Source organism: Ovis aries, chromosome X, assembly GCF_016772045.2.
Source record: "Ovis aries strain OAR_USU_Benz2616 breed Rambouillet chromosome X, ARS-UI_Ramb_v3.0, whole genome shotgun sequence".
Lineage (NCBI taxonomy): Eukaryota > Metazoa > Chordata > Mammalia > Artiodactyla > Bovidae > Ovis > Ovis aries.
The window spans coordinates 79,917,529-79,932,311 of NC_056080.1; the positions used below are offsets into that span (position 1 = coordinate 79,917,529).

Consider the following 14,783-nt stretch of genomic DNA (forward strand, 5'->3'; position numbering starts at 1 on the left):
CAGGGAAGCCCAAGAATACTTGAGTGGGTAGCCTATCCCTTCTCCAGCGGATCTTCCCGACCCAGGAATCAAACCGGCTCCCACTCTAAGCATTCCCTCGCTCACTCTACTCCAGGTATAGCGGCTTCGTTACTGAGTTCCTCTAACATGTCAGGATGGCCCATTCATCCTCAAGTCACAGAAATGATACGAGGTCCAGGAGACATTCATCGTTTTGCAAAGAAGCAAAATGATGCACATGAGGTGAGATACTTAGCTGGCAAGTCATATTTAACGCCTTCTTAAAGAACTTTAACCTGAAATGCACAGATGATGAACAGAAAATGTCTCCGACCTAGAAGAGTCATTCACAAACTAGGGGTGTGGTCAGACTCGGCGCTGGCGGAGGAAAGAGAGGCGGAAACAAACCCGCTCGCCGCCAAAGTAACCTGAGTCCTCAATCGGCCTGCCTCCGCCGGTGCTCTGGAAGTGCGCAGCAGAACCCGGCTGGACCGAACAGGAGGGGGAAGCCTGGTCATCCGGGGAGGGGATTTCGGAGGCGGCAGAACGCCCACCGATGGTACCCTGTCTTCAGAAGAGGGCCACACCTGTCAGCTCAGTCGGTCCGACGTGAGAAGGGCGGGAACGGCGGGCCCCGGGCGTTCCTCGGACCCCCGGCGCTCCGAGAAAGTCCGAGTTCCGCTGTAGCCCTTCCCTTCTCCCTCTGCCAACTTCTCACTTCCGGCTTCCGGTGTCTAAGCTGTCGGATCCGGAAGTAAAATGCTCAGGTCCCGCCCCTGCCTGGCCGGCCGGCGGAAGGTGAGAGAGAGGCTGCCCAAAGCGGAAACCTGAACCCACCAAGCCTCGGTTGGCCGGCGGGGCATTCCCCAGTAATTAGCGTCGCGACCTGCATTCCCCCTTGTCTCTCCGGCAGGGCCGTCCCCCTTCCCGCTAGGGTTGGAACCACAACGAGGCTGTCATCTGATAGGGCTGATTTGACCTGCTCCGGCGACCGGTCTGGCGAGGAGACGGAGCTGCAGAAGACCCCACCCACCAACAGGGTCGAAGGACAGGGTCAAGCAGCTGGCGGAAGTGGAGGCCCGCGCGAGCACGCAGAACCTCCCCGGGGCCCTGCGCCGACAGCCGGACTCTAGGGGCGGGGTCGGGCCAGGGATGGGGACACGGGCGAGCTGCGGGGAGCTGCAGGCGGACTCGCGAGGTAGCGGGGACACGGCACAGCCGCAGCCGAGACAGCAGGCGGCCCGCGGCTCAGCGGCCGGCGCAGGTGCTCGAGGGGCAGGGCGGGCCAGGGCTGGGGCCTCCACGGTGGGGTGGGGGGGCCCGGCCTGGCCGGGATGCGCACGCACCTGCCCGCGCCCTCGACCTTCCCCGCCCCACGAGGGAGGGGCCCGCGGAGGCCACACCCCCGTATCTCGCCTGAGGCCGGTCAGCTCAGCCCAGGCTCCCGCCCCCGCCGGTTAAATGGGCCGGCGGGGCTCAGCCCGGGGAAACGGCCGGGGACTTGGGGTCTGCGAGTGTGACGGGCGAGAGCAACGAAGCACAGGTAACCGAGTGGGCGGTCGCGGCGCTACGAGGCACTTTGATTGCCCAAACTTAAGAACGGGGCAAAATCCAGAGGGCCTAACCAATCTGGTACCCTGCGTTGCCCTCATGGGACCCCCCGAGGAGACGGAGAGGGCCAGGGACTTGCTGGGGGTCTGCCCAGCGTGGCAGGAGGAGGGCTGGAGCGACACTCCCATCGGCTGCACTACCTCGCACGCTCCAGCTCATTGTGGAATTTCTGCCTGCATCCTGGGTGACATGGTCTTAGGCAGATCGTACGCTGCGCCAGCGGCGTTTTACTCAGTCGCCCCAGAGCTGAGGCCCTAGTAAGAATCCAGTAATGTTTTGGGTCATTTTGTAGTATACAACAGAGAAGAAGGTTGCCCAGAGAGGATGGCCGGAGCCCAGGGCCAGCAGTTTCTAATTTCCCGAACATCCTGCTCCCCAGGTATTCACAGTCAATGGTTTCAGTAATGAAACATCTGCTGGAGGAGAGCCCAAAGGACTCCTCCAGAAAGGGGCTAGCTTCTCAGTGCTCCTCTCAGCTCCTGCCTTGTCAACTGAGTTTTTCTTTCACTAGAGAGCGCCATGGCAGAGCAGGTGGCTCTGAGCCGGACCCAGGTGTGCGGGATCCTGCGAGAAGAGCTGTACCAGGGTGATGACTTCCATCAGGCTGATACGCACATCTTTATCATCATGGGTGCATCGGTGAGTCTCCCCTACCAAGCCCCACAGCTTAAACGCAGCAGAAGGGACCTCACGGTGCCTGTGCTTTCCCAACTGCTCGCAGTTGGGCCCCTTGGGCTCTTGCCCCTGCTCAGGAGCCGCTGTCAACCTGTTACCACCCAGTATACACACACCATGAGGCATTTCTGAAGTCCGTGTGTAGCCATTGAGTGTAGACCTCTGTCTGGAGCTGGGAGGCCCTTCGGGACTGTCTGGTTGGACTTCCTCCTCCACAGGGGAGACAGAGAGGTAAACAGGGGAAGCAGTCCATTCCAGAAGGGTGTTTTCCAAACATGTTTCTGACTTGACAGATGTCACACAGTCAGTGCCAGAGGTAGGATCCAGGGCCCGATCTCGACCTTGTCTGTCTACCCTCACGGTCCCCAAAGACACACACTTGACCCTTCTTGAAACCCCATCTCTTTGCCCCGACTTCCAAGGCCTCCCGAGGAGCTGAGACCAGCCCCATTGTCCAGCCAGTGGAACTGCCACTTTGCTGTGATGAGAAAGGCCAGAGACTAGAAGCAAAGGCAGAAACAGAGCGTGCTGACCATACATGTTGGGAGGGGGTGGAACACGAGAGGGTGGGTGGGTCCTTGGAGAGCCATGACCGGCCCCCCCAACTAAAAGCACTTTCTCCATGTGCCACGTGGAAATAAGATCAACCCAGTGGCAAGACATGAGAAACGGCTGGAACGCTGTCTACGTTTCATCTCAAAGGGAAACTCTTCATCCTGGACGGGACCAAGAATCCGCTCCCCAGGATTACGAGCATCTCTGGTGGTGACTTACTGTATAAACCTGAAGCGAGAGTTCTGCCAAGCGAGTGAGCTCTTGACAGGGCAGGCATGGTCTCTCTGTCCCTTCCACACCCCTCTCCCCTCAGCTCTAGAGGAATTCAGCTCTTCATTCATGTATCATAACAAGCTACCGCCCTTTGCAGAACGTGTTTCTTGCCAGTTGTGTGATTCTGGTCAAAACTTGGAAAAAGAGCCAGAATGCAGGGCAGGGGGCTTTGCGCGCGAGGAGGGCTGTGCTGCTGGGAAGGAAGGGAAGGCTGCCCGAAACTCTCCCCTGACCGTCTTATCACCCCAAGACTGTAGGATGCCCAGGAGGGGCACACAGGGGGCAGCTTAGCCCCCACCCTGGCCCCAGCCTCATCCCTCGAGGCACCAGAAAGCTTAACACCTCGGAGTTGGTCCAAGAAATAGGTTGACAGAGAAAGTTACTCAGGATTATTTTTCCTCCTTCCCCCATCCCCATCCCAGCCTGTCCCAAGACATTCCAGCAGAGGGTCCCCAGCCTTAGTAAATTGCCTATGACCCTAGATCCTCAACTCCGATTAAACCACCTCAGTGAGAGCATCCAAGTGTGTTCTGTGGCCTGGGCCAAGTGTCTCCTCCTCTCTCAACCCCACAGTCTCCACTTGGCAATGGAAGTCTTTGGAGCACCAAGGGGCCCCAGGGTTCTGCTGAGCTGATTTGGTGACTCCTCCCTGCCTTCACGTGTGGTGGCCTTGGCATTGGGCAACATTGTTTCTTTGCAACCCGAGTAGTTCCCCTTTGCTCTTCTCTGTTCCAAGAGCAATCAGCAGAGGCTTCTAGGGCAGAAAGAGGAAGTGCCAGCTGCAGCCAGCAGGGCGGGGGGTGGGGGAGTACCAGGGCCTCTGAAGTAGAGCCTGTTTTTTCTGTTGTTTTGTTTCTCCCCTTCCTGCTGGGATATGTGGGAGGCAGGCAGGCGGCACAAACCTGTTACTCTGGGAGACCAAGGAGTTCACAGCACAGCAGGCACCTGCCCTGAGGCCCCCCCACCCCCCCACTGTGGGAGCCGTGCCTGGGGGCTGGGCCTGAAGGTGAGTGCATGTGACAGCAAACACTGCCAGGCCTTCACACCCCAGGCCTTGGGAGGCGCCAAGGTCCGCAGAGCCAGGGCCTCGGAGCGGAGCCTGCGACTCCAAAAAGGATGAGCTGTCTTCCGCCCCTCTCCTCCCTGCCGGCTTTGCCCAACCCCGCACCCACGCGCCCAGGTTCCGCCCCGTCCGAAGGCCAGCCTGAGGAGTTACCTGATGGCCTTGTAGCTGCAGCCGCTCCCTACTCCCTCCTCCAGACTCCCACCCTCAGTAGGAGGGCAGTGGACGTACTTACAGGACCTGGTCTGGAGGCCTCTGGAACCCAGGAACCCCGTTTCTCCTTCCAGACCAGTGTTGAGAGAGGAACCCTGGGCCTGCCAGGCTGGAGCCACTCTAACCCCCAATGGAAACAGAGCGATTGAGATGAGAGAAAGATCAGGCCGAGGAGCCCCCTCGGGCAGAAGTGGCTCAGTGCAGGTTCTGCAGGGCGGTCTTTGCCTTTGGGCCTCAGTTTCCCCATCTGGGCCATGGGCTCGATGAGTGCTCCAGGGCCCAGCCCAGAGACGGGGTCCTGCCAGGGCTGAGCTGGAGGACCCGGGCCCTCTCTCCTCAGGGGGTGCTTCTGGGCCGCCTCACCTCCTGGGGCGATAAGATTCCTGCTGTGTCACGGTGACTCTGGCGCTCCCCCAAAGGGCTGATGAGTCATGAGCCCCGCGGCCCAGGAGGGAGGCCAGGCAGATCTTGCCTCGAGGGGGATAGAGCCCACCCCTGCCCGGCCTCCCAACTTCTACTGTCACGTGCTCCACCCTAACACCCTTCGAGACCAAGGGCTCATCAAACTGGAGACTTGAGATAAGATCAGGGTGCTGGCAGGCCAGATGCAGGTGGCTGGAAATCTGCAGCAGGCCCTGCTCCTGCTGCTAAGTCACCACGTGGCCCCAGACTCCTCCAGACCCCACGAGCACTGTGCTCTCAGCCCATGTTACCTCCAGCAGTGCAACCAGGCCCAGGCTGCTGGGTAGGGGGGCCTCCTAGGCCTCTGTGCCCCCACCCCCGTCTGGGTCCTACCTCACTCCTCCCTTGGGTGAGTGACTCAGGCCGCTGGTGGCAGGGCTGAGCTGAACAAGGCGAGCAGGTTCCACCCCTTGCTAATCCCAAATGGACCGGTGAGGGCAGTCGGGTGTAGGGCACCGTGACTCAGCAGACAGGACACTAACCCACTGGAATTTGACCGGAAGCAAACATTCCTCTGGGCCAGGAGGTGCCCGCCGACAGGGGACTGATGGCTTCTCCTGCTGGAGCCCCGCAACAGGAGGGGTCAGCGGAAAGCGGGCACTGCTGGGCACTGGGAGGAGAGGGGCCACAGGGGTTGCAGCTGGGCTCCAGGGAGACCCCAGCCAGGGATCAGTGACTGACCTTGAGGCGCTGTTATCTCCAGGCTTCCCAGGGAAGGTGGCCGGCAGGAGGGGGCCCTGCTCCAGAGCCTTCAGCAATCAGTTCTAAGTGGCTGGCAGACAGGGGGCGGGGGCTGCAACACAGGGCACCCTGGTTTGGGAACCACCCACTGGAGCACTCCAGGTTCCGCTAGAGCCCGGAGGTGGCGGAGAGACACTGGCCCGTGTGGGCTGGGCACTAGCCAAGACCTGGGCCGGAGCAGACTTGTCCACGTGCAGATGTTGGCTCAGCCCAGGAGACAGAGGGTGAAGCCACAAATGGGGATTGAGCATGCTAGCCTCAAAAGTGGCCCCCATCGCCCCCAGCCAGGGGAGGACTCACCCACCTGGTAGCTCCCCAACTACCGTCCTCATGGCCCGTCTAGGGGTGCAGATTGCAATCGGTTCTGGTCCTGCGGCTCCTCTCTGCAACAGTCCACAGATGTGACTGCGTCCAGTGCTGACATGACTCTTAAAGGGTCATTTTGCCCTGAAGACTCAGGTCCTCACCCCTGGAGGTGATTTTCCTGCCCGGGGCGAGTCTAGCAGCTCTGCCCAGCAGCCCTCACTGATGACAGGGCAGGGGGCATAAAAGGGCACCTGCTCTTCACCCAGGCCATGCCCAGGCTCACCACCTCTTCCACCCAGAGTGGAGAATTCCTTTGTCAGGTCACCAAAAGCAAGCAGGTAGCCGTGGCTATGGCAGCTAAACCGGCCTGGAGAGAAGGGACTGGGTGACTTCGTGGGATGACAATGTTGTTGCTCACAGTTGCTGTCTTCACACACTTGCCATTATCTTGGAAAGTTTCACATGGTCAACAGCAAGCACCGCCCGCCGTCTGCTCAGTTGTTCTTTTCAGTCTTTTTATTTGTAGGCAACATTCGTACACATCGAAAGACATCTTCTCTGTCCAATCGGTTCTGACCTTTATAACCAGAGGCAACGTTTCCAACTCCCCAGCCAGTCCACCTCCTGCTGTGGACTCTCACTTCTGTCACTGTGGCTGCTTTGCCTTTTCTAAAGCTTCCCTTAAATGAACTCAGGGTGTTGAGCCTTGTGTGTCCAGCATTCTGGTTCTGAGAATTGCTTGTGTTGAGTAGGCCACTGGCTCATCCCTTTTTTCTTGGTTTGTAATCTTTGTTCTTGCCCCCTGCGTGGCTTGCAGGATCTTAGTTCCCCTACCAGGGATCAAACCCGCAAACCCCTGTGGTGGAGTCCTAACTACTGGACCACCAGGGAATCCCCCTGGCTCATCCCTTGGTGTTGCTGAGTAGGTGTCCCACTGTGTAGATATCCAGCTTGTCCATCCCCTGTTGATGGCCTTTCACTGTGTCCCAGCTCAGGGCTGTTGGGAATTATGGCTGCTGTGAACCCTGGTGCAAGTGTTTCCTCCACACCACCTCCAACACCAGATGGGGTTAGTTTTTTCAGATTACAACCTACTGGTGAAGGTCAAGCTGGATCTCATTGTGGTCTAATTTGTATTTTTGTGACAACTGGTCATCTTGACCACTTTCCTGTGTGTTAAGTAACCATTGATTTTTCTTGTTGTGAAGTATGTGGTCAAGCCTTTACCAATCTTGAATTCTTTTCTTGTTTTGTTGTAGAGTGGTTTTTTTTTCTTTTTGATTGACCTTTTTAACCACGTTCAAGTGTACTAACCAGTGGCATTTAACACATATCACAATATCGAGGGAAGTGGGCTATATACTCCAGATACTACATCTGGTGAGTGTTTTCTCCCAGTCTGTGGCTTATCTATTCATCTTGTTTTTTTTCCCCAATTCATCTTCTTAATAGTGTCTTATGATGACCAGGAGTTTCTAATTTTGCTCAAGCCTTCATTCATCCATTTTCTAGTTACTGCGCTCTGTGTCCTAGCTAAGAAATCTGTCTCTACTCCCCATCTATTAACTTTTTCAAACCTAAAATATTATTAATTGTAATAATTTGCATAAAGCTTGGTTTTAAGTGGTTTTCCTTTTTTAAATGGACAGGTGGTCAGCTAGAGACCAGGCCTGCATGACACTTCCTTCCCCACCTTGTCGTGTGTCTTGTTCTCTGCCTGCTGCTGGCGGGGCTTCTGGTGGGGTGTTGAGTAAAGAGCCGAAGACAGGCCCTCTTTTCTTGTTCCTGGTTGTTGAAAGAGGATTATTTCAACCTTTCCCTACAGTATATGATGTTTGTGGAGCTTTTAACAGGGTCTGCTTAGCAAGGTGAGCAAGTCCCGTTTTATGCCTAGTCTGGGAAGAGGTCCTATCGTGCTAGGTGTTGAAATTTTTTGGAACATTTAATCTTCATCTGGTGAGTTTTAACAAGGTACCTAGATTAAAAACTCTAAAGGAGTAGACACATGGCTTAGAGCTTTTTTCCTCTAATCTGTTCATGTAGTGAATATTAATGATTTTTTTCTTTTCAATATCAAACCAAGCTTTCACTTGCAGGATGATCCCAACTTAGTTTGGACATACTCCATGTTTGACGTTGCAGGGTTGGGTTTGCTGGTATCTCCTGCAGAATTGTTTGCACTTGTATCTGTGTTCATGGATGAGACAGGCTCGGGACCACCTGTGCGCATTTCTCAGACTCTGGCTGCAGGGTCCTGGGGCCACCACGTGGCTTGGCAAACACTCCCCAAATGGAAGTCTCCGTGGCATTTTGTGAGACCTGTTGGCAGAGCTGTCTCTGTCAGGGACAATTGTCAGGGGCCAGGCTGGGCTTGCTGGGAAGGGTGTGAACGCCATCCTGTCTCCTTAATGACCATTGCCTCCCCAGGTCACTCACTCCATTGTGGTATGTTGGAATTTTCCAGAAAAGTGTCCATTTCATGTAACTTATCAGATGTGGGATAAGGTCATTCACAAAACCCTCTGTGGTCTTTCCTGTCAGTAGTTTTGTCCCACTGCCCCCGTGATTCTTGGTGCCTTTTTAAAAAGCAGTCTTTCCCAGGGGACTGTTTGAATTAATTAGTCTTTTTCAAATACCAAGATGGGGCTTTGTTGAGCTCTTCTTTTGGCTTGTTTTCCATTTTATTCATTTTTACTTTGCAGTGTTTCCTGCCTTGTGATTTGTTTGGCTTTTAAATTCTGCTGTCCTTTTTCTAGGGCTTCCCTGGTGGCTCAGTAGTAAAGAATCTGCCTGCAATGCAGGAGACTCGGGTTCAATCCCTGAGCCAGGAAGATCTCCTGGAGGAGGTAACGGCTACCCACTCCAGTATTCTTGCCTGGAGCATTCCATGGACAATAGAGCCTGACAGGCTGCAGTCCGTGGGGTCGCAAAGAGTCAGACACAACCGAGCAACGATGGATGGTCCTTTTTCGAACTTTTTCAGCTGAGTGCTGAGTTCATCAGCTTCGAGCCATTCTTTTTTTTGCTAACATAAGCATTTAAAGTCATGCCTCAGTTTTGTCGCGTGCTACTTCCAATGCCATTCAGTTCCAGTGAGTCTAGGGTTTTCTTTAGCCCATGAGCTCTTTAAAAGCGGGCTTCTTGTGTTGGCTTTGGTTTTGCCCATTCAACCACAAGACGAGTCTGTGGCTCGTGGGACCAGCGGGTTAATGGAGTACATCCTGGCCAGCGTGAGGTCTCTTTCCCTTAGGGTGCCCCCCAGCAATGTGCGGGCACTCCAGGCCAGGGTCAAGGGCTAGACTGGGCCCCAGTTCAAGCGGCTCAGTCTATACACAGGGGGCAGGACAAATGTGCACAGGTCTCCCCCGTGGGGGTGATCTGGGGCGTGTCCTCAGCTCGTAACCACGCCTGTTTCTCTGTCGCAGGGGGACCTGGCCAAGAAGAAGATCTACCCCACCATCTGGTAAGCCTGTGTCCCCACCGCCCCCTGTGGCCCCGTGCCCCCTTGCCCATGCCACAGCCATTGCCTTGCCTCTGCCCTCAGGTGGCTGTTCCGGGACGGCCTTTTGCCCGAAGACACCTACATCGTGGGCTATGCCCGCTCCCGCCTCACAGTGGCTGACATCCGCAAGCAGAGTGAGCCCTTCTTCAAAGTGAGTGGTTTCTGGGGTCTCGGCAGGTGGCAGACACCACCACCACCTCATCCCATCACAGAGGCCCTTCGTCCCGCCCCTCCTATGCCAGGCCACCCCCTCCCTGGCACCTCCCAGCCCCCTGTGACTTGGGCTTACCACTTCCTTCCTACTGTACCCTGTGACCTCTCTAACATGGAGATGCCTGCCTTCTCTCAACACATGGTACGTAGGTGGCATGGCTTTGGAGAGAGAGCTTTCTCCCAGATCCCAGTTTGCTGGACTCCGGCTTCTGTCTTACAGCATTGAGGCCCCCACCCCCGTGGGTGTGCTAGAGCTGTGAGTGACCCCAGTGAGAGGCTAAGATGGCTGACCCCTCAGGAAGCCTGCTCTGCCTATGGGCTCATAGGAGAACAAGGGCAGGGGGCCAAAATGTTTGTGTCCATGTTGCCCAGGCTACCCCGGAGGAGAAGTCCAAGCTGGAGGAGTTCTTTGCCCGCAACTCCTACGTGGCTGGCCAGTACGATGACACTGCCTCCTACGAGCGCCTCAACAGCCACATAAATGCCCTTCACCGGGGCACACAGACCAACCGCCTCTTCTACCTGGCCTTGCCCCCAACTGTCTATGAGGCTGTCACCAAAAACATCCACGAGACCTGCATGAGCCAGACGTAAGGCTGGTCTTTCTCCCTCCCTTCCTGCCTTCAGGGAGTGCCCTACCCTCGTGTGACCTGCCCTAGCAAGCTGAGCAGAGCCCCCAGGGCCAACCGGTCTAGGGAATCTGAAAAAGATAGATGCCCCTGGTTTGTTACTTCCATGAATTCAGTCTGCAGAGAATGGGCAATTTCCGTTCTCTGGAAGTTGCCCGAAAGTGCTCGCACCCGTATATACCATCCAGGTCCCTATAGAGACTCTCAGGGTCAGCTTCGCAGAAATCCCACTGTCCCTGGCAGCAGTCCCGACTAACACCACAAGGTGGCAGTATTGCTCCATGAAACTTTTTCGCTGCTGCCGACTTAGGCTCTCGGCACTTCCCACGGTCCCCTCGACCACCACCAGGGGGCGGTGTTGCTCCACGGGAACCCTGCTTCCTGTGACGCAGTAGCTCCTGCGTGCTTGCTTATGTTCTCCAACCCAGGGCCATGTCTGTTTCACTTTGTCCCAGGTTTGATGTGGAATGGCCACATTAACTCTCTGTTAGGATAAAGGGGGCTTCCCTTGTAGCTCAGTCAGTAAAGCATCTGCCTGCAGTTCAGGAGACCCAGGTTTGATCCCTGCATGAGGAAGATGCTTTGGAGAAGGACATGGCAACCCACTCCAGTATCCTTGCCTGGAAAATCTCATGGACAGAGGAGCCTGGTGGGCTGCAGTCCATGGGGTCGTAGAGAGTCAGGCACAACTGAGCGACTAACACTTACTTACTTCCCCACATTTAAACCTCTGGGGGGAGCTATGCCTTTGGCATCCCCTCCCCCTATTTCTCCACTAGCTCAGGGCACCCCCAGACCCCGCAGGACCCCTGCGTTGCCAGGAGGGAGCAGAGAGGGCAGGAGGCACTCCTGCCACTTGCCAGCCAGTCAGGCTAGAAGGCTTCTGAGGAAGCTTTGAGCCGAGCCCCAAGGGCTGGGAATTAGAAGGGGTGTCCTCTGGGCAGAGGCCAAAGGAGACCCAGCCCTGCAGAACTTGCCTGGCCCAGCTGACTGCCGAGAGGAGGCGGGGAGTCTCTGCCTTCACTCCCTAGGGAAGGGAGGGTGGACGGGGATGGGATGCTGAGCCCTGCCCCCCCCCCCCCCCCCCCAGGGAGGGTGATGTGGTTCTGGGTTCTCACAGAGGCTGGAACCGCATCATTGTGGAGAAGCCCTTCGGGAAGGACCTGCAGAGCTCCAACCAGCTGTCCAACCACATCGCCTCCCTGTTCCACGAGGACCAGATCTACCGCATCGACCACTACCTGGGCAAAGAGATGGTCCAGAACCTCATGGTGCTGAGGTGCGCCACGGAAGGGGCTGGGGACTAGGGGTCCCAGGCTGCCCCCCTCCAATGCACAGTCAGCCTCCTTGTGCCCCTCCCCTAGGTTTGCCAACAGGATCTTCGGGCCCATTTGGAACCGGGACAACATTGCCTGCGTCATCCTCACCTTCAAAGAGCCCTTTGGCACTGAGGGTCGTGGGGGCTACTTTGATGAATTTGGGATCATCCGGTGAGAGCCCAGCTCCCTTATCCAGGGAGGTGGGCACAGGCACCATCCCACTCCCCTGCAGGTCCCCCCACCCCGCTCTGGGCTCCTGGACCCAGAGGTTCAAGTTGGGTGGCATGAGTGTCTGAGCAGTTAGTGAGGACTGTAAAGGGTGGGATCACTATCTTCTGCCTTTCCTTAAGGGGACCTGGCAGACATTGGGGATCAGGAAGGAAGCTCACTGCTTGTTGCTAGAAGGCTGAGTTTGAGGCCCTGAGTGCTGGAAAGGTGGCAGATGAGGGGCTAAGGGAGCTCACGCCTCACTCCTTCCTGCCCACAGGGACGTGATGCAGAACCACCTCCTGCAGATGCTGTGTCTGGTGGCCATGGAGAAGCCCGCCTCCACTGACTCAGACGACGTGCGTGATGAGAAGGTGGGTGGGGCTGCCCACTCCCTGCCCAGCCCTCTTTCCCTAGCCACCCATCCTGAGCACCAGGTGCCCTGGGCCTGGAGGCAGGCAGCCTGTCAGAGAACTGGCAGGGCCATGCAACCAAGCTTCTCCTGAAGAAGCAAGGGTGGGGTGAGGTGGTCCTGAAGGGCCCTCGCGGGATGGAGCCTGAAGCCCGGCTTTGGCAGCAGGAGCAAAGCTGTACGTGGAATACCTCCTGACTATCGGGGCCACTAGCCACTAGCCCATCCAGGAAGGCCACCCCTGGGCGTTAACATGGCTCCCTGGTGCCCGGTGTCCTCTTTACCCAAGGGGCCTGTCTTCCCGGCTTTCCTGCAGGTCAAGGTGTTGAAATGTATCTCAGAGGTGCAGGCAAGCAACGTGGTCCTGGGCCAGTATGTGGGGAACCCCAACGGAGAGGGGGAGGCCACCAAAGGGTACCTGGATGACCCCACGGTGCCCCGCGGGTCCACCACGGCCACCTTTGCAGCCGCCGTCCTCTACGTGGAGAACGAGCGCTGGGACGGTAGGTGGCGCCGCTGGCCTGCGGGGAAGGGAGCCGGCCCCTGCGGCTGGCCAAGTGCTCCCCAAAGCCAGCTCTGTCCATCCCCCATTTCCTCTCAGGGGTGCCCTTCATCCTGCGCTGCGGCAAAGCCCTGAATGAGCGCAAGGCCGAGGTGCGTCTGCAGTTCCGTGACGTGGCCGGGGACATCTTCCGGCAGCAGTGCAAGCGCAACGAGCTGGTAATCCGCGTGCAGCCCAACGAGGCTGTGTACACCAAGATGATGACCAAGAAGCCTGGCATGTTCTTCAACCCCGAGGAGTCGGAGCTTGACCTGACCTATGGCAACCGATACAAGGTGGGCAACCACCCGGCCCCTGGGCAGGGGCAGCAGCCCAGGGCTCCGCAGGGCTTAGCACCTTGGTGACACCCTGTGGCCTGCCCGCAGAATGTGAAGCTCCCTGATGCCTACGAGCGCCTCATCCTGGATGTCTTTTGCGGGAGCCAGATGCACTTCGTGCGCAGGTGAGGAGAGGCCCCCCTCCATCCCCCTCTTCATCCCCCCTCCCTCTGTGGTCCCACTGGCCTCCCATCCCCACCCCTGTCCCCTCAGTGATGAACTGCGGGAGGCCTGGCGGATCTTCACTCCACTGCTCCACCACATCGAACGCGAGAAGGCCCGGCCCATCCCCTACGTGTATGGCAGGTACATCTATGCGGGAGGTGTAGGGGACAAGACGGGGTGTGTATGCGGGGTGACGGGGGTGGGGTGGCTGAGGGGGGGATCCTGGGGCTCAGGACTCCCTCACCGCTCCCCACCGCTTGTCCCCCTACCAGCCGGGGCCCTGTGGAGGCAGACGAGCTAATGAAGCGTGTGGGCTTCCAGTACGAAGGCACCTACAAGTGGGTGAACCCCCACAAGCTCTGAGCCGGTCCCCCTCCCGTGAGCCCTGGCCCCGCCCACCTCTCTCACTCCGCAGCCCCCCCCCACCCAGCCCAGCTCCAGAGGACTCGGGACCACTGCCCCCAGCCCCACATTCCTGCCCCAGGCTGGGGCCACCCGTCCACCCGCCCCTCCACCCCTCAGCCCAGTCACATTCCTCGGCCAGCCAGCACTGTGACCCCACCCGCACCCCACCCCAGCCAGCCTGTGTCCCCGGGACTGAGCCCCCCTGCCGCCCGGAACAATCAAGAGGAGGGCTATAGTTGGGGAAGACGGGGGCAAGGTCCTCAGAAGGCCGGGGATGGGGCCCTCACACCCCCAGTCTCAGCGCCATTCCACATTCCTGGTCCCCCCGCGGAAGGGATGTCCATGTCGCCCAGTGCCCTCCCTGCGCTGGGCCCTCCAAATGTCCGTGTGTCCCCCAGACCCCCCCACCATAACTCAGCACTCCACAGCCACCCCATCTCACCCCCACACGCCCCCACCCCCACCCCAAGGTGGCACCCTCACCACCGGAAAAGCAAAAGCAGCAAAGTGCCATTAAATCAGCAAACTAAGCCACTTGGCTCTGGGTCCTTTCTTGCCTCCTGTGACCGTGGAAGGGCGGCCCTGTGGCTGCCTGCCCACCTGCCCTGTCCCCAGCATCGACTTGCCCCAACACCCACTTCCCTTGATCACCAGATTGGGTGGGCACGTGGATTACCTCCGCCCCTGACCGCACATCCTGCCCCGACCGAGCCGTAGGATCTTGTCAGAAGACCACTTGTGGCACAAGAACAGGTCATGTTCCTTTCATTCATTTCCCCTCCACCCCCGCCATGACAAAGTATTTAGGAAGGAGTGGCTAAGGGACTTGGGGACATAAACCAAGGGGAACAGGCAAGTCCAGGGCACACGACAGTCTGGCACCACGGAGAGGCACACAGCTGGCCTTCGCGCCTGAGACCAAGAGCAGGCACCCTCCAGGGAATGTGCTGGCTTCCTTGAGCCTGGCCGCCTCTGGCTCCATCTTCACATAAGCTTCTCCCTTGACAAGGACACCAGTCATCCTGGACTGGAGGCCCGATCTCCCCAAGGATGACCTTAATCTCAACTAGCTGGATTATCTCTGCACATGCCTCATTGCTGAACGAGGGCACATCACAAGGGGCCAGGTGAGCCTGCCCCCCAAAGGCAGCGC

At 57.7% G+C, this 14,783-nt stretch overlaps 2 protein-coding genes across 29 annotated transcripts in view; one reads left to right on the forward strand and one right to left on the reverse strand.

Annotated features, from left to right (window-relative positions):
• Positions 1–5,626, reverse strand: part of IKBKG (inhibitor of nuclear factor kappa B kinase regulatory subunit gamma) — a 24,450-nt gene extending 18,824 nt beyond the window's left edge. For 4 of the 17 annotated variants that reach the window (XM_042241635.1, XM_042241634.1, XM_060408441.1 and 1 more), the window contains exon 1: positions 588–732. The gene's annotated coding sequence lies outside the window, so the exon portion shown is untranslated. Of the gene's footprint in view, positions 1–408; positions 733–837; positions 1,051–4,412; positions 5,218–5,533 lie in introns of those variants that run through there. The other 13 variants (XM_027963334.2, XM_027963330.2, XM_042241631.1 and 10 more) reach the window with 6 other exon arrangements.
• Positions 766–14,160, forward strand: G6PD (glucose-6-phosphate dehydrogenase). Of its 12 annotated transcripts, XM_060407222.1 has the most exons (16): positions 766–798; positions 914–1,264; positions 1,904–1,990; positions 2,123–2,250; positions 8,656–8,745; positions 9,325–9,362; positions 9,444–9,552; positions 9,987–10,204; positions 11,334–11,522; positions 11,608–11,733; positions 12,050–12,143; positions 12,498–12,684; positions 12,783–13,018; positions 13,109–13,185; positions 13,274–13,366; positions 13,498–14,160. In XM_060407222.1, the coding sequence occupies exons 2-16, from the start codon at positions 1,153–1,155 to the stop codon at positions 13,586–13,588; spliced, it is 1,875 nt and encodes a 624-aa protein (XP_060263205.1). In that variant the 5' UTR covers positions 766–798; positions 914–1,152; the 3' UTR covers positions 13,589–14,160.
• Positions 14,161–14,783: the final 623 nt, after the last annotated feature.